This window comes from Oryctolagus cuniculus, chromosome 21 (genome assembly GCF_051225735.1).
Source record: "Oryctolagus cuniculus isolate XC-2025 breed Fujian yellow rabbit chromosome 21, ASM5122573v1, whole genome shotgun sequence".
Taxonomy (NCBI): domain Eukaryota; kingdom Metazoa; phylum Chordata; class Mammalia; order Lagomorpha; family Leporidae; genus Oryctolagus; species Oryctolagus cuniculus.
Genome location: NC_142887.1, coordinates 12302424 through 12326961, shown reverse-complemented (window position 1 = coordinate 12326961; position 24538 = coordinate 12302424). Strand labels below are relative to the sequence as shown.

The 24538-nt window shown below is 47.4% G+C and overlaps 1 protein-coding gene across 1 annotated transcript in view; it reads left to right on the top strand.

The window, feature by feature from the left end:
- Nucleotides 1-1666: 1666 nt before the first annotated feature.
- PPTC7 (protein phosphatase targeting COQ7) overlaps nt 1667-24538 on the top strand; it is a 61808-nt gene continuing 38936 nt past the window's right edge. The window contains exon 1 of the mRNA XM_002719748.6: nt 1667-2205. Within this exon, the coding sequence (XP_002719794.1) occupies nt 1977-2205 (229 nt within the window). The 5' untranslated portion in view covers nt 1667-1976. The remainder of the gene's footprint in view (nt 2206-24538) is intronic.

The window sequence follows — 24538 nt, the reverse complement described above, 5'->3', positions numbered from 1 at the left end:
GGACCTAAATAACTTCAGAAGTAAGTTACTTGTTTTTTTTTAATTAATTTTTTCTTTTTTTTAAAGATTTATTTTATTTTTGTTTGAGAGCTAGAGTTACACAGAGAGAAAGAGAGGCAGAGAGAGAGAGAGAGAGAGAGAGAGAGGTCTTCCATCCACTGGTTCACTTCCCAATTGGCAGCAACAGCCGGAGCCGTGCCAATCCAAAGCCAGGAGCCAGGAGCTTCTTCTGAGTCACCCATGCAGGTACAGGGGCCCAAGGATTTGGGCCATCCTCTACTGCTTTCCCAGGCCATCGCAGAAAGCTGGAGTGGAAGTGGAGCAGCCAGGTCTCAAACCGGCGCCCATATGGGATTCTGGCACTGCAGGTGGCGGTTTTACCCATTACACCACAGCGCCGGCCAGAGAAGCAAGTTACTTGTAATAACAGTCAATATATGGGCAAGACTACATGCTATCTTTGCTAGGGCTGGGCTGAGAGCTTAAACAAACAAACAAACAAACAAACAACGAGGTATCTTGCCAAGAGCTTCCCCCTTGATGAGAAGAGACAGCAGCTGTGGCAGGAAAGAGACAGGGGCCTTAGCCTCACAAGGCTTCACCTTCTAAATCCTTCCTGGGCCTCCTCACCAGAGGCCAGGAGAAGACCTGTTTAGCCAGGTGGACTACCAAGGAAAATAAGACTTAGGGCCAGAAAGTCGGCGGTGGAGAATTGCCCCTCCCAAGTTGGCAGAACTGGCTGCAAAGTGTGAAACACGTGTGACAAGGCCACAGTGGCCATTCCTCTATCTCCATCAGCCACCCCTCACGTAGTCCTAAAGGACTATGAAAAAAGTACCTTCTTTTCAAAATTAGTGCCACCTTAAATCCTTCCAGTACATGAATTGTGTAAATGTCACTAGATTTGTGTACCTCTATTTCTCGATATGTATGCTACAGGGTAATATGTGAGCCTGATCCTGGTTTTTTTTTTCTTTCAGATTTTTGTTTAAAGGGGTGGTGGCATTATCTTTTAAAATAACCTTTTAGCCGGCGCCGTGGCTCAATAGGCTAATCCTCCACCTTGCGGCGCCGGCACACCGGGTTCTAGTCCCGGTTGGGGCGTCTGATTCTGTCCCGGTTGCCCCTCTTCCAGGCCAGCTCTCTGCTATGGCCAGGGAGTGCAGTGGAGGATGGCCCAGGTGCTTGGGCCCTGCACCCCAGGGGAGACCAGGAAAAGCACCTGGCTCCTGGCTCCTGCCAGGATCAGCGCGGTGCGCCGGCTGCAGCGGCGGCCATTGGAGGGTGAACCAGCGGCAAAGGAAGACCTTTCTCTCTCTGTCTCTCTCTCTCACTGTCCACTCTGCCTGTCAAAAAAAAAAAAAAATAACCTTTTGAAAATACAGTTAAAACATGGTAGGAAGCCCCCAAGCAATCTCTGTGCAATTCTTAATAATTTAACCTAATAGTCTCTCATCTGGGGAATCCCCCGAGGTCCTAGCTCCTAGGCAGCCAAGTCAGAAGCGACTACAACCTTTGGGACTACAACTCCCAGTAGACACCGCACCAACACCCTCGGCGCATGCTCAATCACGGTGACTGCATAGGGCAGCAATCCCGAGGGGGCGGGGCTGGAGCTCGGCCCGCGAATCGTGGGCGGGGCTACAGGCGGGGCTAGAAAGGGGGCGGCGCTGCCGGGGCGGCCCGGAACACGCTAGTGGAGCGGAAGATGGCGGCGGCAGCAGCGGCTGCAGCCGGGACCCCAGTCGGGCTGAGGCGGAGGAGCCGCCGGCTCTGACCTCGCTCTGGCTCCGGTGCGTGCGGCTGAGCGTGTGCGAGGCCCCGCGCGTCGGGCAGGGGCTGCGGCTGCCACTGCGCGCCGCCCTGAGGAGCGCCCCGGAGGCGGCGCGGCTGCGGCTGAGGAGAGAGCCGGCTCCGGGCCTCCGCGTCCTCCTGCTCCCCCGGGCCCCCGCCTCCTCGGGGGGGCGGCGGCGGCGATGTTCTCGGTCCTCTCGTACGGGCGGCTGGTGGCCCGCGCCGTGCTCGGCGGCCTCTCGCAGACCGACCCCCGAGCCGGCGGCGGCGGCGGCGGCGGCGGCGACTACGGGCTGGTGACGGCGGGCTGCGGCTTCGGCAAGGACTTCCGTAAGGGCCTCCTCAAGAAGGGCGCGTGCTACGGGGACGACGCGTGCTTCGTGGCCCGGCACCGCTCGGCCGACGTGCTCGGTGAGTTCCCGGCCCGGGTCCCCCGCCTCAGCCCCGGGTCCGCCTCCCGGGGACTCCCCTGCGCGGGGCTTCCCCGATTCCTCCGGGCGGCGACGGGAGCCGGGGAGCTCGCTTGGAGGGAGCGCTTACGAGGCGCCAGGCGCAGTGCCAAGCGCTCCGAGGCGGGTTTTCCACTTGAACAACCCCCCATTCTCGAGAGGAGGAAACTGAGGTGCAGCGCGGTCGAGAGCCATGTGCTCAAGGTCACAGCCTGAGAATGTGACCGGGCTGTCCCGGTCGGAGCCGCGCCCCGGGCGACCTCGTCCCCTCCCTCGACGACGACACCTGCAGGCTCTTAACCTCGCTCCGGTTCCCTCCCTCCTCCCTCTGCGTGCCCCGGGGATCCCTGCTTCCTCGCGTGCTCCTGGCTGCGGGATTCCGAGCAGACGGGCGTGAGCCTCGCCGCCGCGGTCGGTCGTGACCCGATCTCCACGACTCGCGCGGCGAGGACTGCTGCTGGCCTGGTGACAGCAGCTCTCGCACTGCGTTCTCCCAAACTGATCTTACGCACTTGAGGTCGCTTGGGGTGGCAGAAAGTGTCCTTGACCCAAAATAGAATGGCCGTCGGACCTGCTTGTAGACTGCTGCGGGAAAGCTTTGAGAACTGGGCGAAGCCTGCCAGGCCACAGGTGCTTCCTGAGGTGCTTCGGGAGGCCTGTTGGGCTGGGAGGCTAGGCAGAGGGCTTGCACAAAGAGCTGAGCGTCATTTACAGGCGATCGAAACTTTATCATATGTGTGTATTTTGGAGGCAATCGTAGGCTGCTAAAACTATTTTCGGAAGTGAAGTCCTTCCTTTGAAATCGAAGGGCATGCTGTCATTGAACTGAGATTTAAATGTCACTTTGGTTTCATTTCTCAGGTGAGATTGAGGTGGGTTCCTTTAAGTTTCCTATGCTGGGGCAAAGTTTGGCATGGGAACAAATAATTCTGTGAGTTTTTTTATGACTAATTATTTTTCAATCTGATCTTCGAATAACTGCCTAGTAGCTTTGATTCTAGGACACGCAGTGTTTGCGGACGTGGGACTAGAAAAGTTCTCGTTTTAATTTATCAATGACCCCATTACCTGTATTGAAAAAAAATCATTTTGCGTTCAGGCAACATTGTTGCCGTTAACTTTTGAGAAAGAGAGGGGGAGAACTTAGAAGGTCGGGGTGGTGCAAATTGAAACTGTACAAAAAATAAGTTTGATGCCTTTTTTTAAGGGTTGTCAGTAGCTGTCTTTTTCTGTTACATTTAGAAGAGGTTCATTCAGTGAGCTTGGGGGTGCTGTTTTTAAGTTGCAGTCATAGTGCAGTAGGATAGGGGATAATGGGCCCCTAAGATTCACCTTCTAAATATGCTTATAATGTCGGTCGTTGTGAAAGATCTGTGATTTGATCAATGATTTTGATCCCTATGTTAAAACTTGATTTTTAAAGCTTTAAGAAAGCTGCCTTCGTAGTGGAGTTGGGTATTTACAAGGATATGGGAAATTTTGGTCCTATTCATTCTAAAAACAGCATAAGCATAATTTCTTGCTCCGATGTGGTGGCAGAAACCCAGCCTTCTTTGAGGTTCAGCTTTGCCACTTAGTAGCTGTGGTTCGTGGTCCTCGCCAGAGCCTGTCTTGAGTCTAATTTTCTTTACCCAGACTGGAGGATGGAGGGGGTGGGCCTGACCCTTCAGGACTGTAGCTTCTGACCATCACATCCTATTTTCCTTTTGTTTTGAAAAGATGCACCCTTTGTTATTTTGCATCTCAAATAACAGGCATTACTTTCTTTCTCATTAACAGTTAGCTTCTGTAGATTTCTTCTGTTATTTGGCACTAAAGCAGCAGTTCTTTTTTTTTTTTTTTTTTAAGATTCATTTATTTATCTGAAAGGCAGAGAGAGAGAGGTCTTCCATCTGCTGGTTTACTTCCCAGATGGTCACAATGGCTGGAGCGGCTGGAGTTGCGCTGATCCGAAGCCAGGAGCTTCTTCCAGACCTCCACATGGGTGCAGGGGCCCAAGGACCTGGTCACCTGCTGCTCTCCCAGGCCACAGCAGAGAGCTGGATCGGGAGTGGAGCAGCCGGGATTGGAACCTTTGCCCATATGGGATGCCGGCACTGCAGGCGGCAGCTTTACCCTCTATGCCACGAGTGCTGGTCTCCAACAGTTCTTTTTTTATTTATTTTTTTTATTTTTGACAGGTAGAGTTAGTGAGAGAGAGACAGAGAGAAAGGTCTTCCTTCCGTTGGTTCACTCCGGCGCTGCGCTGATCTGAAGCCAGGAGCCAGGTGCTTCCTTCTGGTCTCCCATGTGGGTGCAGGGCCCAAGCACTTGGGCCATCCTCCACTGCCCTCCCGGGCCACAGCAGAGAGCTGGACTGGAAGAGGAGCTACCGGGACTAGAACCCAGCACCCATATGGGTTGCCGGTGCCACAGGCAGAGGATTAACCAAGTGAGCCACGTCGCCGGCCCCCCTCCCAATGGTTCTTAACTTACCTTGGTTCACAGCTTCTGAGGATGTTTGTCCAAAGGCTCTCTCCCCAGAAAAATGCACAGACATAAAAGAGTGCCTAGGCTTTCAAGGATCTCACTGACCCCACACTGTTCCTCTGTGTGCCTGCTGCAGACTTAAACCCAGCTCTGGGGCAGGGGTGTGGCACAGCAGTTAAGACACCACTTGGGTGCCCATATCCCACATTGGAGTGCTTGAGTTTGAGTCCTGGCTCCATTTTCTGATTCTGTAATGTGCACCATGAGAGGCAGCAGATAACAGCTCAAGTAACTGGATTCCTGCCAGCCACATAGGAGACATGGATTGAGTTCCAGGCTCCTGGTTTCTGCCTAACCCAGCCTCAGCTCTTGTGGGCATTTGAGGAGTGAACCAGCAGCTGGGAGATCTCTGTGTTACTTCGCTGCCTCCCTGACTTAAAAAAAAAAAAAAATCCCCAGATCTGTACCCTTCCTGAAAAGAATGCCATGAGGCACAGCAGTCAGATGGCTGCTTATGTGACCATGGGGGTAGTCATCAGCCACATTTGACAAAGGTCACACACATAGGTGTAAATGGGGGAGTGGGCACAGGAAGACACAAGTTCTCCAGGACTGTCCTGTTGTGGCGGACGCTCTTCTGGAAAGCTGTCTGGGAGACACCTGAAACAACTTCGCAGGTTAGTCTCATTTCATCCTTGGCTGCCATGGGTCGGTTCATACTATGGTCACTTGTTTTTTTTTGTTTTGTTTTGTTTTGTTTTTTTTGACAGGCAGAGTGGACAGTGAGAGAGACAGAAATGTGGGGAGCAAACCGGACTAGACTGAGTTACTGGAATTAAGACTTATTCTATGGATCTGCTCTCCCACAATATGGCGCTGGGAGAGAAGTAAACAGCTTCTACACAGCTGCCTCCAGTTCAACCAATAAACTGTAGGACTTGCTACTGATTGGAGGAGAGCAGCGTACTCGGCGTGTGGGCAGCCGAGTTGGGATTGGCGGAGGAGGACTATAAAGGAGGAGAGAGACGGCATGCACCAGGAACATCTAAGGGAAACATCTAAGGGAACACCTGTGCAGCCCCCGAGAAAGCCGGCCGGCGGTGTGCCGCTCCCCTGCGGAAGTGGGGAATGTGGCCAGGGGGAACTGCCCTTCCACGGAGGTGGAAGGGATAGTAGCCAACCCGGGAAGAACCAGCAGCAAACCCGGGGAGGGCCGAGCAGACGAAAGAACAGCGCAGGGTCCTGTGTCGTTCCTCCACGAAGAGGGGGAGCGACACAGAAAGGTCTTGCTTTTGCCATTGGTTCACCCTCCAATGGCCGCCACAGCCAGTGCACCGCGCCGATCCAATGGCAGGAGCCAGGTGCTTCTCCTGGTCTCCCATGGGGTACAGGGCCCAAGGACTTGGGCCATCCTCCACTGCACTCCCTGGCCACAGCAAAGAGCTGGCCTGGAAGAGGGGCAACCGGGACAGAATGCGTCGCCCTGACCGGTACTAGAACCCGGTGTGCCGGCGCTGCAAGGCGGAGGATTAGCCTAAGTGACTTGTCTTATTGTCACCGTCTCATCACAGGCTGCTCTGATTAATCTGCTATAATAGAGGTGATAAGTCTGAGTTTTTTTTCCTTTTTATTAAAATTTATTTGTTTATTTGAAGGCAGGGTTACAGAGAGAGAGAGAGAACGTCTTCCATTCACTGGTTCACTCTCCAAATGGCTGCAAAGGCTGGAGCTAGGCCTATCCCAAACCAGGAGCCAGGAGCTTCCTCCAGGTCTCCCACGCGGATGCAGGGGCCCAAGGGCTTGGGCCAGCTTCCACTGCTTTCCCAGGCCATCGCAGAGAGCTGGATGGAAAGTGGAGCAGCTGGGACTAGAACCGGCGCCCATATGAGATGCCGTCATTGCTGGTGGTGGCTTTACGCGCTGTGCCACAGCACTAGCCCCATGAGTGAGTCTTTAACATTGCTTTCTACTTTAGAAGTTGGAGTTGCAAATTGAATTGCATTAAATATGTTGAATAGTTATGTTGAGCTTCAATGCTTCAGAACCTTGTAGTTCTGTAGATAATTCATTGTCTTTATGTTGCCACCACATTTATGGCTAAGATTATTCACTATGGTCATCTAGGACTCCTTGACTCTTTGGATTTAGAGCTGTTTATTTCTTTTTGTATGAGAAAGAAAACAGTTTTGTTTCTTTAATTTAGAATTGATCTGCCCTATTAGTCATGCAGTGACTAAAAGTACTTGGTGCTTCACAAATATTTTGTAGTCCCCACTGGATTTCTTTTAGGAAAAACTAACTATGGTGGGTGTGGTGAGACATAGGAACCACTCCTATCCCCTGGAAAATTGGCAAAGGTGCTTTCTCTTTATTAGGTCCAACAGGAGTAAACCCGTACCAGCAGGAGCTGTGTACACTTTTCTTGTTCCTTCTTCCTTGTAGTTAATCCTGAGTTCTCTTATTACTCTATAAGGCATGGCTTCCTAGGTACACAGACATATGAGAGCTGCTTGGTATAATTGCTTTCTCAGAGCTCTCTGCTACTTAACAGCAGAATCAAAGACCATTGAGGATTCTAAGAACTGTGGAGTCCGGGTCTGTGATCTTATGATGAGAAAACAGAGGCCTTAGAGAGGGTCAGATGACTTCCCCAAGGTCACTCCACTGGTGTTTCTCAGAAATGGGCTTACTCCCAGATTCCCCATCCCAGTGCTCTGTGATACACCACTGGTCAGGTTTTCTTGATGAGATATGTGAATTTGAAACCACTCAGTGTCCTGGTGCTATTTGTCCTTCTAATGCTTTTCCCACTCAGAGGGGTGTGTGTGTGTGTGTGTGTGTAACTTTTTCACTGTGACTCATAACTAAAATGCAACAAAAACTCCTCTGCTAAACCACAGTGTTTATAAAAACCACTTATTTAAAAAATGGCAGCATGAGCCGGCGCCGTGGCTCAATAGGCTAATTCTCCACCTTGCGGCGCCGGCACACCGGGTTCTAGTCCCGGTTGGGGCGCCGGATTCTGTCCCGGTTGCCCCTCTTCCAGGCCAGCTCTCTGCTATGGCCAGGGAGTGCAGTGGAGGATGGCCCAAGTGCTTGGGCCCTGCACCCCATGGGAGACCAGGAGAAGCACCTGGCTCCTGGCTCCTGCCAGGATCAGCGCGGTGCGCCGGCTGCAGCGGCGGCCATTGGAGGGTGAACCAGCGGCAAAAGGAAGACCTTTCTCTCTCTGTCTCTCTCTCACTGTCCACTCTGCCTGTCAAAAATAAAAAAAAAAAAAAAAAAAAAAAAAAATGGCAGCATGGTCTATGCCATGTAAATTCTGACCTCTGAATATTGAATTGTAAAGCAACTCTTATAAAACTGCGGGTTGTTTACTTAAGGTTGGTTTAACTTGAAACCTAAACATGAAATTAAAATAATTTCATTTTCCAGTCTCTGGATCTGATTGTGACCAGATTTTTGAATTGTTTATGTGAGGACTGCCCGTCTTTTTTTTTTTTCTTTAAAGATTTATTTATTTATTTGAAAGTCAGAGCTACACAGAGAAAAAAGGAGAGGCAGAGAGAGAGAGAGAGAGAGAGGTTTTCCATCCACTGGTTCACTCCCCAATTGGCTGCAACGGCCGGAGCTGCGCTGATCCAAAGCCAGGAGCCAGGATCCTCCTCCGGGTCTCTCACGTGGGTGCAGAGGCCCAAGAACTTGGGCTATCTTGTGTTGCTTTCCCAGGCCATAGCAGAGAGTTGGATCAGAAGTGGAGCAGCCGGGTCTTGAACTGGCGCCCATATGGGATGTTGGCACTGCAGGCAGGTGGCAGCCTAACCCGCTACATCACAGCACTGGCCCTGAGGAGTGCTCATCTTAAAAGTAGTTGTCAGGATCAGTGCTGTGGTGTTAACGGGTTAAGCCGCTGTTGGCAATGCCACCAGCATCCCGTGTGGGCACTGGTTTGAATCCTGGCTGTTCCGCTTCTGATCCAGCTCCTTGCTAATGTGCCTGGGAAAGCAGTGAAAGGTGGCCCAAGTCCTTAGGCCTCTGCAGCCACTTGGGAAGCCCAGATAAAGATTCTGGCTTTGGCCTGGCCCAGCCCCGGCTGTTGTGGCCTTTTGGGGAGTGACCCAGCAGGTGGAAGATCTCTCTGTGGCTCCTTCTCTCTCCCTTTCAAATAAATAACATAAATATTTTTTTTAAAAAAGTAGTTGCCTATGGTATATAGATGAAGTGGACAATATAAAGATGTAAATTTAGTTAGGAAATGAATGGATTGGATAGAATTGGTATTTTCAGATCTTTGTGATAATTTTAATATACCTGGTAGAGGCTCTGTATCTGAAAGTGAATTGTCTTTGTTAGAAAGTAAGTCACCTTATGGCCAGCACCACGGCTCAATAGGCTAATCCTCCACCTGCGGCGCTGGCACACCGGGTTCTAGTCCCAATCGCGGCACCAGATTCTGTCCCGGTTGCTCCTCTTCCAGTCCAGCTCTCTGCTGTGGCCCGGGAGTGCAGTGGAGGATGGCCCAGGTCCTTGGGCCCTGCACCCTCATGGAAGACCAGGAGAAGCACCTGGCTCCTGGCTTCAGATCAGCATGGTGCGCCGGCTGCACTGTGCCGGCCGTAGCGGCCACTGGGGGTAAACCAATGGAAAAGGAAGACCTTTCTCTCTCTCACTGTCCACTCTGCCTGTCCAAAAAATAAAAAATAAAAAAAAGACTCCAGCCTCAGAATCAGCCCTTGAGGCATTTGGATCTGGCTAAAAGGCCTATGAGAGTTTTGCAGGCATGGAAAGCCAAGACACTGCCGCAAAAATAAATAAATAAATAAATAAGAAAGAAAATAAGTAAGTCACTTTGGGGGAGTGTATGTGAGAGCTAATTTCAGCCTTTCAAGAAGTCCTCTTGGGGCCGGGACTGTGGAGTAGCAGGTTAACGCCTTGGCCTGAAGCGCCAGCATCCCTTATGGGCGCCGGTTCTAGTCCCAGCTGCTCCACTTCTGATCCAGCTCTCTGCTATGGCCTGGAATAGTAGTAGAAAGATGGCCCAAGTCCTTGCGTCCTTGCATCCAGAGAAAGCTCCTGGCTCCTGGCTTCGGATCGGCGCGGCTCCGGCCGTTGCGGTCAATTGGGGAGTGAACCAGCATGTGGAAGACCTCTCTCTCTCTCTCTCTCTCTCTCTCTCTGCCTGTCTTCTCTCTGTGTAACTCTGACTTTCAAATAAATAAATAAATCTTTTTAAAAAAAGAAAAAGAAGTCCTCTTAGGGATTTCCCTCAGCTAGATTTCAAGTAGTATCAGGAAGCCAGTTTCATTATTATGTAGTCATAATATTCTTAAAGTCAAATTCCAGCTGATGTACCTGTTGATAGCAATTGTGACCTTGAGTGAACTTTTTAATTAATTTACATTTTAAAAGATTTTATTTATTTATTTGAATGGCAGTGATAGAGAATTTTCCATCTGCTGTTTCACTCCCCAAATGGCTCAATAGCCTGGGCTCTGCCAGACCAAAGCCAAGAGCCAGGAGCTTCTTCCAGATCTCCCTCTTGCATGCAGGGGCCCAAGGACTTGAGCCATCTTCCACTGCTTTCCCAGGCCACAGCAGAGAGCTGGATCAGAAGTGGAGCAGCTGGGACTTGAACCAGTGCCCATATGGGATACTGGCATTGCAGGTGGAGGCTTGATCTTCTATACCACAGTGCTGGCCCCTTTGAGTGAATTTTTTAAAATCAAGATGTATAATTCACATGCAATAGCATTCACTTTTTAAAAAAAGACTTATTTATTTATTTAGAAGACAATACTACAGAGAGTTAAGGAGAGAGAGAAAATTACAGAGATCTTCTGTCTTCTGGTTCACCCCTCAAATGGTCACAGTGGCCGTGTCTGGGCCAGGCCTGAACCAGGAACCAGGAACAATCCGGGGCCCCAGTGGGGGTTGGAAGGGGCACAAACGTGGGCATTTATAGATGCCCTTCTAAGTGCAACATCAGGTCGCTGCCTTGGGTGAGGAGCAACTGGGACTCAAACCAGTGCTCGTTTAGGAATGGGGCATCGCAAGTGGCTGCTGAGCCACTGCACAGCTGTGGCCTCTGCCACGGCTGCTGTCACTCTTGCTGTTGATGAGGTTCACTTACTCGTGATTTTTACAAATTGAAATATTTGAGTACAGAATAGTTATGTGTTTGCCTCTTTTGCTGAACTTGTTTTGAATTGCCTGTTGGTAGAATCATTGTGCTTACTTTTAGTGGTAAATTGTACACCCGAGGAATGAAGCTGTGGAATCATAAGTAGACTTTACACTTAGTTTTGGTAAGTATCCCAGTTTTTCAAAAATGCTGATTCTACCCAAAATCCCACAAGTGCATGAAAGTTTTACTACTTCCATGAATGTGGCCATCACTTTCCAATTTTAGCCATTTAGCAGTGAACATGGTGGTATTATTCTTGGTTTACATCTGCATCTACCCGACATGTAATGATTTCCTGTGCTTCTCGGCTACGAAGATCTCTTCTTTGATGAGGGTACCTGCTGAAACATTCCCCCATTTCTCACCTTTTTTTAAATTGAAGGGTTGCCTTCTGGTTCCTTATCCTTTATTGGTATATTTGCATCTTTATATCTAGATACATGTACATAATAAAATACAAGCCATGGGGCCGGACATTCACTTTAAGAAAAGAAAAAGATTCATTTATTTGAAAGCAGATTTACAGAGAGAGAGAGCTTCCATCCACTGGTTCACTCCCCAAATGGTCACAACAACCAGGGCTGGGCCAGGCTGAAGCCTGGAGCCAGGAACTTCATCTGGGTCTCCCATGTGGGTACAGGAGTCCAAATACTTGGGCCATCTTCCACTGCTTCCCAGATGCACTAGCAGAGAGCTGGATCATAAGTGGAGCAGCCAGAACTCAAACTGGCAAACATGTGGAATGCTTTACCCACTACACCACAGCGCTGGCCCTGCATTCACCCTTTTAAAAAGAGAGTAATGTTTATTTTCATCTGTTTGAAAGGAGACCAGGCAACAGAAAAATAGGTCTTCCCTTACATCTGCTGATTTACTCCAAATTCCTGAAACAGCTGGGGCTGAGCTAAACCAAAGCCAGGAGCCTGGTGCTCCCTCCCGGTCTCCCACAGGGATGGATGGGCCTAACCACTTGTCATTATCTGCTGCCTTCCAGGATGCATTAGCAGGAAGCTGAATTGGAAGAGGAGTAGCTGGGCCTTGAACTGCGGCTCCCATGTCAGATGCTGGGATCCCAGTCTACAGCTTAATCCACTGGGCCACAGTGCCAGCCCCCATTTCCTGCTGATGTTCTTGGAAAAGCAGCCAGTGCTCAGGTCAAGTGCTTGGGTCCCTGCCACCCACATGGGAGACCTGGCTGAAGTTCTGGGCTCCTGGCTTGGGCCTAGCCTGGCCCTGGCTATCATGGGCATTTGGAGAGTAAACCAGCTGATGGAGGATCTCTGTCTCTCTGCCTTTCAAGTAAATAAATAAATCTTTAAAAAATATTCAAATCAGTGTGTGGAAAGGTTTTATGGAAATGAAGAAGAAATATATTTAAAGTGTACAGTTTAAAGATTTCTTTGAAAAGGTTACAGAGAGAGAGAGAGAGATCTTTATTTTTTTTTTTTTTGACAGGCAGAGTTAGACAGTGAGAGAGAGACAGAGAGAAAGGTCTTCCTTTTTCCGTTGGTTCACTCCCCAAATGGCCGCCATGGCAGGCGCCGCGCCGATCCCGAAGCCGGGAGCCAGGTGCTTCCTCCTGGTCTCCCATGCGGGTGCAGGGCCCAAGCACTTGGGCCATCCTCCACTGGCTTCCCGGGCCACAGCAGAGAGCTGGACTGGAAGAGGAGCAACTGGGACAGAACCGGCACCCCAACCGGGACTAGAACCCGGGGTGCTGGTGCTGCAGGTGGATTAGCCAAGTGAGCCACGGTGCTGGCCAAGATCTTTATTTTTTATCTAAAGATTCATTTATTTATTTGAAAGGCAGAGAGAGGCAGAGAGAAAGAGGTCTTCTATCTGCTGGTTCACTCCCCAGGTGGCTGCAATGGCTGAAGCTGAGCTGATCCAAAGCCAGGAACCAGGAGCTTCCACCAGGTCTCCCACACAGGTGCGGGTGCCCAAGCACTTGGGCCATCTTCCACTGCTTTTGCAGGCCATAGCAAAGAAGTGGAGCAGCCAGAACTCCCATATGGGATGCCGGCACTGCAGGCGGCGGCTTTACCTGCTGTGCCACTGCACAGGCCCCGAGAGATCTATCTTCCATCCATTTGTTCATTCCCCAGATGGCTGCAATGGCTGGGATTGGATCAGGCTGAAGCCAAGAGTCTCTTCTAGGTCTCCCACATGGGTGGCAAGGGCCTAAGCACTTGAACCATCTTCTGCTGCTTTTCTGAGGCCATTAGCAGTGAGCTGATTTGGAAATGGAGCAGTTGGGGCACGAACTGGCACCCACAGGGGATGCTGGTGTAACAGGCAGTGGCCTTACCCTCCACACCGCAATGCCAGTCCCTAGTTTAATCGTTTTTTACATTTACAAGGTGTGCAGCCACCACCTCTATAGTTGTAGAGCATTTTCCTCAGCTGAAAAGAAGCTCCTTACTCAGTAGCAGTAATTTCCTATTCTCTCCTCCCAGTTCCCTGGGAACAGATAGTAGATTTCTGTCCCTGGATTTGCTTATTCTGGACATTTCATATAAATGGAATCATACAATATATGACCTTTTGTGTCTGTTTTCTTTCACATAGCAGCATGTTTTCAAAGTTCATCCATGTTGGATAATGCCAGTAATTTTCCCTTCTATGGCTGAATAATATTCCATTGTATGCATATACTACATCTTGTTGATCCACTTGCCTGTTGATGGACATGAAATTGTTGACATTTTTTGGCTTTTGTGAATAGTACTATGCACATTTGTGTGCAAGCTTTATGTGGACATATATACATTTTTAAAGATGTATTTATTTATTTGAAAGAGTTATACAGGCAGAGAAGGAGAAGCAGAGAGAGAGCGAGCGAGATCTTCCATTCCTCTGGTTCACTTCCCTGCTGGAGCTTCGCCGACCTGAAGCCAGGAACCAGGAGCTTCTGCCAGATCTTCCACACAGGTGCAGGGGCCCAAGAACTTAGACCGTCTTCTACTGCTTTCCCAGGCCACAGCAGAGAGCTGGATCGGAAGTGGAGCAGTGGGGACTCGAACCAGCGCCCAGACAGGATGCTGGCACTGCGGGTGGCGGCTTTACCCGCTATGCCACAGTGCCAGCCCCGGACATATATTTTTTTTTTTTTTTTTTTTTTTTTTTTATTTTTGACAGGCAGAGTGGACAGTGAGATAGAGAGACAGAGAGAGAAAGGTCTTCCTTTTGCCGTTGGTTCACCCTCCAATGGCCGCCGCTGCAGCCGGCGCACCGCGCTGATCCGATGGCAGGAGCCAGGAGCCAGGTGCTTTTCCTGGTCTCCCATGGGGTGCAGGGCCCAAGCACCTGGGCCATCCTCCACTGCACTCCCTGGCCATAGCAGAGAGCTGGCCTGGAAGAGGGGCAACCGGGACAGAATCCGGCGCCCTGACCGGGACTAGAACCCGGTGTGCCGGCGCCGCAAGGTGGAGGATTAGCCTATTGAGCCACGGCGCCGGCCCCCGGGCATATATTTTTAATTTGCTTGAATATATATCTGGGAGTGGAACTGCTGGGTCATATTATAACTATGGTTTTTTAATATGGTTGCATTTGCATATAATTTAGACAAGGGGTGTTCTTTTTAAAGTGCAACAATCAAATATTCAGAGATTAGACTTTAAATATGTTTGATTTCATAATCTATATGCTTTACAGAGAAAATTGTGGCATGTTAAGGAAGTGGGAGAATTGCAGGTTAGTGAAACAGCCACCTCGGACTAACAGAAGTCAGAGTTAGGGTGCTGGTGTTTTGGTGCAGCAGGTTAAGCCACCACCTGTGACACTGGCGTCCTGTGTATCATAGTTCCAATTCGAATCCCAGCTGCTGCACTCCCAATCCAGCTCTCTGATAATGTGCCTGAGAAAGTTCCAGGCTCCTGGATACAGTTTGGCCCAGCCCCAGCCACTGCAGTCATTTGGGGAGTGAACCAACAGATGGAAGATCTCTCCGTCACTCTGCCTTTCAAATAAATAAGATAAATCGAAAAGAAAAACAGTAGACATTTAGGAAGCCACTGAGTAGTTGGTGTCTAACTTTTCTGAGTCTTCTGTTGTCCTTTAATAAATAACATCACAGTGTTGATGGATAGAGGAAACTTAACTCTGCTTGTTAAGCTCCTGCTCCTTAATGTTTTTCTCATTTTGCTGTACAAGGGTACTGTACCTTCTAGAAGGTACTTCTAACACAACTTTATTTTGAAGTTGTATTCTCATTTGTTACAGCGTTGACTTTTTTCCCTTTGTTCACAAGTATTCAATCTAGGAAATCTCTAATTTAAAAATTTTCAAATTCCAGTTTCTAACTGTCAATAATCAAAGGATTCTGGATGAATTTGCTGGTAAAGTAATTTTATTTTGGAAGCATAACTGTATACTTTGTAGATGATGCATTTTTGTAAAAAGGCTTTAAATAGTAGCAGATGGAAGCTGGTTGTAAAGGGTTTTTCTTTGAGGGGCTGGAGGGAGCAGTGCTGGGTGGGAGGAGCCTGTTCCTGAACTTTAGCACTGCTTTATGAAACTGGGCAATGCATAACCTAGATATTTGCAACAGTATCCAAATGGAGTTTGTACTAGTGTGTAACTCCAGAAGCACTACACCGGGTCAGAGTGTGCCCTATAACTGTGTCCTGTGAACACATCGAATGCTTGTGTTCAGTTCAAGCTGAATGTCATTCATTTTATATAGGTTTCTATACCATTTAGAGAGGCCCTCTTAGCTAGGGCTATCAGTTCAGAATTTTCAGGAAAATACTCTGGAAAATCAAGTTAACAGTATTTTATTTCTAGAGAAATTCAGCTTTTGAAGCCAGAAGGTTTTTTCCCCCCCCCCCCCATGATATGGCTGTTTCAAGCTATCACTTATAAAGTTACTTTCTTTAAAAAAAAAAAAAAAAGACTATTTTTTTTAAAGATTGATTTATTTATTTGAAAGGCAAAGTTAGAGGGAGAGACAGATCTTCCATCTGCTGGCCCACTCCCCAAATGGCCACAATGGCTGGGGCTGTGCCAAGGCTGAAGCCAGGAGCCAGTAGCTTCTTCCAGGTCTCCCTCATGGGTGCAGAGGCCCAAGGACTTTGGACCATCTTCCACTGCTTTCCCAGGTGCATTAGCAGAGATCGGAAGCAGAGCAGCTGGGACTTGAACAGGTGTCTCTGTAGGATGCCAGTGCTGCAGGTGGTGGCTTAACCTACTGTGTCACAACACTGGCCTTGAAGCCAGAAGTTTTAGGCAGTTGAAAATACTGTGCCTTGTGAGTTTGCCTTTTAAAACTGTTTCCTTTTGGTCTCTTATAATGAATTGGTGTCCTACATCTTAATTTTTGTCGTTAGTAGTAAAACTCATTGGTCTTGTTTGAGAGTTGTCATGCATTTCTCATGAGTTTTCTCTCTCATTTATTTCCTATTGTTAAATAATTCCTCAAGTTGTGTCATAAATCCAGACTCTTTGTAAAAGCTGTCTGCAGAAGGCATTAGCCTGTTAACACACAGCATATTATTCATTTAAACCTGAGCTGACAATTGGCATAGCTCTTTCAGTTTAGTACAAAAAAATTTTTTAAAGAGATGCTAAATGTTTTTGAATATCTAAGATGGGATTGGGGTGTGTGACAACACAGAAGCTTTTTTCTTTAAGGGACACAAGTACTTCAGTCTGGTTTTGCTAAGTCAGTTTATTCAGTAACTCAAAACACAAGCCTACTTTCTCACAAGTGCTCTGTAGTGCTTTAGATTTTACAGAGCATTTTTATACTTTATTTAGTTTTCATAACCTTATGAATAGTTGTTCTTTGCTTAATCTGAATCTGTTTCCTTATCTATAAAGTTGGTACAGCTAGTATCATAGCTAAGACTTGAACCTAGGTCTCTTGCTTACTGGTCTAGTGCTTTAAAATAAATGGTTCCATTTGTGCTTAGAAAAGTAACAGGAAAGTACCATACAAAACACCTGTAAATCCTAACTCAACTATGGTCAGTGTGATTACCAGCTTTTGTGTGTAAATGTACATATACACTTTTTTTTTTTTTTTAAGATTTTTATTCATTTGAGAGGTAGAGCTACAGACAGAAAGGGAGAGACAAAGAGAATGTGAACCATCTGCTGGTTCACTCCCCATATGTCTGCAGTGACTGGGGCTGAGCTAATCTGAAGCCAGGAGACAGCTTCTTCCGGGTCTCCCATGCAGGAGGGGCCCAAGCAGAGTTGGATTGGAAGAGCGGCTGGGACATGAACCAGTGCCCATATGGGATGCTGGCACTGCAGGTGGAGTCTTAGCCTACTACACCACAGCGCCAGTCCCCATATACACATCATTAAACACTGAATTAATATGTATTCTGCCTATGCTCTGTGTGTGTGTGTGTGTGTATGTATATATATATATATATATATTTGAGTGTTTCCAAACTAAGCATAAATGGTTCATATTCTCCTGCATATATACTCTATAATTTATGAAACAAGTCCTCTTTTTTAATTTGACAGAGTTATAGACAGAGAGAGAGACAGAGAGAAAGGTCTTCCTTTTTCCGTTGGTTCACTCCCCAAATGGCTACCACGGCCGGCGCTGCGCTGATCCGAAGCCAGGAGCCAGGTGCTTCCTCCTGGTCTCCCACGCGGGTGCAGGGCCCAAGCACTTGGGCCATCCTCCACTGGCTTCCCGGGCCACAGCAGAGAGCTGGACTGAAAGAGGAACAACCGGGACTAGAACCCAGTGCCTATATGGGATGCTGGTGCTGCAGGCGGAGGATTAGCCAAGTGAACCACAGTGCCGGCCCTTCTATTTTTAGTTATTTGGGTCGTTTCCAGTTTTCTGTTTTAAATAATACTTCAGTGAATAGCTTTTTATAGCTGAATATTTCCTTAAGATAAAATCCTTAAAGAGGAGACAGTGAACATTTGCAAGGCCTCTGATACAGATATTACCATAGTTTCCTCCAGAAAGGTTACACTGCTTTACACTTTTCCAACTGCCATTAAATTGCTCTCATCAAGAAGCTTGTTCATCCTCAGTGTGTCACACGGAACAATTTATAGTTACTAGGTTCTTCAACAGCTATTTTTGAGGTGAATACATTTGTAGCTGGACAGTTCCAGAACTGATTGAATTGTTGAATCCTAAGGACTACAAAATGACTGCAAAAACTTTGCCAGGCAGGGACTACAAAAGTGACTTCCTACAAAGAGTGCTTTCTGTTGAAGGCCCAGGACTATTTTTACTCAGGTCAATTCCAACACGTTTTTGCACTGAATTTACTCCTGAATGGCCTATTTTGAAAAGAAAAAGAATTTATTCCTTTTTGGACTCCTGTAAATGTGCATTTCTATCTTTCAGGGATGCCATTATTGAGCAAGCTTTTTGATTTATTAAAATTAGTCTGTTCTGTCATTTGAGATATATGCTAAAGATTGGCTGTACTAAATGAAACAAAGTTTGCTTCTGTTTTCACATCAATGTTTGAGTAGCAGTTTTGGATAAGAAAACTATTTTAAGCTATTTCCATAAGAGCTACAAAACTGTTCATGGCTTTGGGGTTGAACAATAATTGATAATGTGGTCATCAGTATTTCTGTGAAATGAGAAACTGAACGTGGACATCTTATGCATGTGTTTTTAAAAATTCATTTTTCTTCATTCTTGTGCAGCCATTTTGATCTTACCATTTTTACTCTTGTAAACGTACACTGAATTTTTAACAGTGGTCTTTAATTTATTTACAGATCATTTGAATTTTGTGCAGTAAATCTATAATCTTTTTTATCAGAATTTCTTTTTGAGAAATGGTTGACTTGAATTTTAGTTGGTGGTTTGAAGGAGAAAAACTTTTCCAGCATTTTATTCAGGTTGTTAGAACCAAACTAAAAGGACAAGGGGCAGTGTTTCTACTCTTTTAAGTTACTGTTGGAATTTTTCTGAAAATATACATGTGTAGTAACAAGGGATAAATTGGGAAGCCTTAAAGCTTTGCTTTGAAACTAGATTGTGCAGTACACATAATATTGTATGTGACATGTAAAGTATAGCCGTATTTGTTAATTCTTATATTGTAGTTTCTAAAGTGGGGTCCTTTTCTTTACACTGGGACTTAGAGCTTGAGAATCTCAGACGTGAAAAAAGAACTCAAGAGAATTTGTCCTGTGTCCAGTTAGTGGCAAAGCGATGTGATCTGCAGGCCCCGTTCAAGTGCTTTGTCCCTTTTCATGAAGCGTGTGATAAGCATACTGAAGCAGATTCCCACCCAGGGCATGGCACCTGTGTAATGCTAGAACATAGGACCTGAGACTGAGTTCATTCTCTTTTTTGGAGTTGTTGGATGAAAGTTTATAGACCAGATTGTTGGCATTCTTAACTTTTCAGTGTAGTCAGCTGAATTCATTTTTTACTGGTTTGTTAGTCCCTGACAGGAGTTATGGAGAAGACCAAGGTGAACAAAACAGACTTCATCCCTGAGGTTTCGTAGTCTGGTGGGAAAGGCAGACATGTGCACAGAACAGTGTGAGAGTGTACTGAGGTATTGTGCAATCATGGAATCAGACCTTGAGCTGTGGCTTTTTTTCAGTAAATTGAGGCAAATGAGAAGAAAGGTAAGCCTGTCCAGATGGAGGGGTCAGCAAAGGCACGGTGGATCCCCCTGACTAGCTGTTTTTCAGCTGGCAGTGCTGGCACAGGGGGGTGCTACTGAAGACTGATTTTAGAAAAGTTGAGAGCAAATTACTGAAGGTCACAATTAAATGTTACAAAATTGGGTGTTTTGTTTTGATAGAAAGCTATAGAGGATAGTTTGGCTATTTTTGTTTTTGGTTTGGTTGTTTTTGAAGAGGCAGCACATTCGGATGGTACAAAATTCAAAAGACATTCAAAACAGGGCACAGTGAACAGTCTCTCATCCTGGTCTCCTAGCTACAAAGTCCCTCTCCCAAGAAGCAGCCAGTGTTACTAGTCTCTTGAGTATCATTTTACAGAATTTTTTTTTACATATACAAGCAAATTAGGACAGGATATTCATGGAAAGTATTTGACTAGATGAATAATATGGATATAGCAAGGTTATAAAAAACAGGGTCTAAAGGGAGAACAGGAACTGGAAGACCAGTTAGGAAGCTACTAAAAAAGCTGAGCAAAGCTCTGAAGGTTAGGTAGGCAAGTGGAAAGTAGCTGGGCTTCAGACACATTTCAGACTAATGATTACTGTCATAGAGGATGAAAGGAAGAGGATTTAAAGTTGATTTTGAGGGGCCGGCGCTGTGTCGTAGCAGGTAAAGCCACCGCCTGCAGTGCCGGCATCCCATATGGGTGCTGGTTCTAGTCCCAGCTGCTCCACTTCTGATCCAGCTCTCTGCTATGGCCTGGGAAAGTGGCGGAAGATGGCCCAAGTCCTTGGACCCCTGCACCCATGTGGGAGACCCGGAAGAGGCTCCTGGCTTTGGGACAGCCTAGCTCCAGCTGTTGCAGCCATCTGGGGAGTAAACCAGTGGATGGAAGGCTCTCTCTCTTTCTCCCCCTCTGCCTCTCTCTAACTCTGCCTTTCGAATAAATAAATAAATCTTTTTTTTTTTTTTTTTTTTTTTTTTTTTTTTTTTTTTTTTTTTGAGAGGCAGAGTTAGTGAGAGAGAGAAAGGTCTTCCTTCCATTGGTTCACCCTCCAAATTGTCGCTACGGCCGGGGCTGCTCCGATCCCGAAGCCAGGAGCCAGGTGCTTCCTCCTGGTCTCCCATGCGGGTGCAGGGCCCAAGCACTTGGGCCATCCTCCTGCCTTCCCGGGCCACAGCAGAGAGCTGGACTGGAGGAGGAGCAACCGGGACAGAAGCCGGCACCCCAACCACGACTAGAACCCGGAGTGCCTGCACCGCAGGCGGAGGATTAGCCTAGTGCGCCGCGGTGCCAGCCATAATTTTTTTTTTTTTTTTAAAGTTGATTTTGAAGTTTCTAACCTGGAAGATTCTGGGCTGCCATGAATTGGGTTGGGAGATGGAGAAAGAAAGGTCAAGCTGGGGAATGGAAAATGAATTGCCAGGCCGGTGCTGTTCCGGCCGCAGCAGCCATTGGGGAGTGAACCAACAGAAAAGGAAGACCTTTCTCCCTCTCTCACTGTCCACTCTGCCTATCAAAAAAAAAAAAAAAAAAAAAATTGCCGGTGCAAGAGGCATTTTATGGGTTGACTTGTCAGACTTGTAGAACGCTTGCATCCAGTCTGAGTGCTAGCACTATCATCTGTGGCACAGGAGCTCTGTGTAGCAGAGTTGAGAACTGTTGTGCCATGGGCTTGGCTAGCCACTGGGGTGAAGAGATGGTCAGCTCTCAGGGATCACATTAGAAGAGCAGTACGGAGAAGCGGCGATCACAGTAGATGCACTGGGATTATCATGAGCAAAGAGGATGGTTCATCCCATTTGTGTATTCCCCATTGTTTCAAGGTTTCAGTGTAGAGTGAGAAATAGCTAAGCCTGAACCCTCACACACAATAGGCAGCAGGCTCTGAAGAGGTATTTGTTAAATACTGGCATTTATTTCTTCAACGGGCAGTTGATTCTTTTTGTCTTTGTACCTTTTTTGGGACAGATATATGCTTCTTCCTTAGTATTTGAAAATGTTACTGTTGAGTTAATTAGTTAATTGATTGTGAGGCAGAGAGAGAGCATTCTTATTCACTAGTTCACTCCCCAAATGGCTGCAGCAGCCTAGAAGTGGGAGCCAGGTGCCAGAAACTCAGTCTGGGTCTCCCATTTGGCGGCAGGGACCCAGCTGCTCGAATCATGATTGCTGCCTCCCATGGTTTGTGTTAGTGAAAGACTGCAATCAGGAGCTGGAGCCAGGTACTCTGTTATATGATGTGGGCATCTTTTTTTTTTTTTTTTTTTTTGGACAGGCAGATTTAGACAGAGAGAAAGGTCCATTGGTTCACCCCCCCAAATGGCTGGTACGGCCAGTGCTCTGCACCGATCCGAAGCCAGGAGCCAGATGCTTCCTCCTGCTCTCCCATGCAGGTGCAGGGCCCAACCACTTGGGCCATCCTCCACTGCCTTCCTGGGCCACAGCAGAGAGCTGGACTGGAAGAGGAGCAACCGGGACAGAATCCGGCGTCCCGACCGGAACTAGGACCCCGGGTACTGATGACACAGGTGGAGGATTAGCCTAGTGAGCCACGGCGCTGGCCAGTGTGGGCATCTGAACAGCCCAGCTAGACACTCATCCCCTATCAGATGTTTCATGGAATATTGAATGGTGGTGGGCTTGTGGCTGAAAGAGCTGAATGGATCACTCATCTTTTATACATTATCTGTGAGTGGGCATTGTCTTTGGTTGTGATCACAGGGCAGTGTTTGTAGAGCTGGCAGTAAGTCACTTTGGGATTGCTGTAGGCTAGACTGTTGGCTGCTAGTTGATCTTTCTTAAATACAAGCATGATAGCCGGCGCCGTGGCTCACTAGGCTAATCCTGTGCCTTGCGGCGCCGGCACACCGGGTTCTAGTCCCGGTTGGGGCGCCGGATTCTGTCCCGGTTGCCCCTCTTCCAGGCCAGCTCTCTGCTGTGGCCAGGGAGTGCAGTGGAGGATGGCCTAAGTACTTAAGCCCTGCACCCCATGGGAGACCAGGAGAAGCACCTGGCTCCTGCCATCGGATCAGCACGGTGCGCTGGCTGCAGCGCGCTGGCCGCAGCAGCCATTGGAGGGTGAACCAACGGCAAAGGAAGACCTTTCTCTCTGTCTCTCTCTCTCACTGTCCACTCTGCCTGCCAAAAAAAAAAAAAAATAAATAAATAAAATACAAGCATGATTCTCATTTGCTGATTGTCGACTTAGGGCTGAGTCCTCGGAGCACGTTATCACTGTTCCTCACACCAGCTTTTAAAATGATGCATGTGATTCACCATTTAGAGGTGAAATGTCGAGTGTTGCCCAGAACACCCTTAGTCCACCCTATCTTAGTACTGGGACTGGAGTTTGAATCCAGATCTGCTGCCCTTGCCTGGTTTGTCATACTACCTTTCAATTTCAAGTGAGAAATGATCATTTAAGGGGCCAGCACCAGCATCCTATGTGGGCACTGGTTCAAGTCCTGGCTGCTCCACTTCTTATACAGCTCCCTGCTGATGGCCTGGGAAAGCAATGGAGGATGGCCCAAGTGCTTGAGTCCCTGCACCCACATGGGAGACCTGGAGGAAGCTCCTGGCTCCTGGCTTCAGATTGGCCCAGCTCCTGCCATTGGGGCCATTTGGGGGGTGAACGGTAGATGGAAGACCTCTTTCTCTCTGCTTCTGCCTCTCTATAACTCTGCCTTTCAAATAAATAAATAAATGTTTTAAAAATGATCATTTAAAACTTTCTCTTATTGAGGTGACTCGCTGAGTCTGAATAATACTTAGTGATTTGCTATACCTAAGCTAATAGTTGAGCAAAGCCCTTTAAGACAAATCAAGGCCTCTGGAAGCTGTGCTAATGTTAGTGGCCCCAGGCCAGCCTTTTCTTCCCAGGGACTGCCTAAATGTTTAACTCCTGCACTGCATTGTTTGAAATGATTAATAGTGAGAGGCTCCTGGCATAGATGTAATGGGTATTTACCTGAAAGTCAGGTTTTTCTACTCTTAAAAGGCTCCACTTAACTTTTAGTTTATCTGTATTAGTAAAAGTTGCAGAGAATTGGTCAAACTGCCTCTCTACTCAACTTCCCTCCCCCATAAACCTGTGTTTTCACCCTTCAAGGCTAAGCAGATACTTCTCCATGAATCCTTTTCTTTTTGTCTCTCTCTTTTTAAAGACTTATTTATTTGAAAAAGAGAGAGAGAGAGAGAGAAAGCCTTTCATCTGCTGGTTCACTCCCCAGATGGCTGCAACGGCTGGAGCTGGGCCACTCTGAAGCCAGGAGCCAGGAGCTTCTTCCAGGTCTCTCATGCAGGTGCAGAGGCCCAAGAACTTGGACCATCTTCTACTGCTTTTCTAGGCCATAGCAGAGAGCTGGATTGGAAGTAGAGCAGTGGGGACTCGAACCAGCGCCCATATGGGATGCCGGCACTGCAGGTGGCGGCTTTACCCGCTATGCCACCGTGCCGGCCCCCATGAATCCTTTTCTGAGTCTTTCAGCTAGGTATAGTTTATCCTCCTTGCTTTGGTATTTATGGGTACATATTTATTTATTGTAGTGCGCTTAAATCTCTCCAGACCCCCTCCCTAATGTCCCTAATGGCAGTCATTATCACTTGATTTTTTTCCCAGCATTTCACCACATACATTTCTTCTTATGCAGTCTAGGATGAGAATGCCATGTAAATGGGTCACTGTGAAATGCAGCAATTTAATTTTCTCCAATCAAAATAAGAAACAAACCAGTATGATCTCACTTCTATTAACTTTTGAAGGTTTACAGCAGTTAAAGTATTTTTATTTCTATGTATGAAGGTTAAAAAAATCATTTCTTCATAAAATACCAGAGCCACCAATCTCACCTATCACTTGAATTTTAAGTTCCCATGGGAAGAAAATTTTTATTAGATGTAAATCCTCCTTTAAAATATTTATTTATTTGAGGCCGGTGCTGTGGCATAGCAGGCAGATCTGCCGCCTTCAGTGCCAGCATCCCATATGGGCACCAGTTCAGGACCCAGCTGCTGCACTTCCGATCCAACTCTCTGCTATGGCCTGTGGGAGCG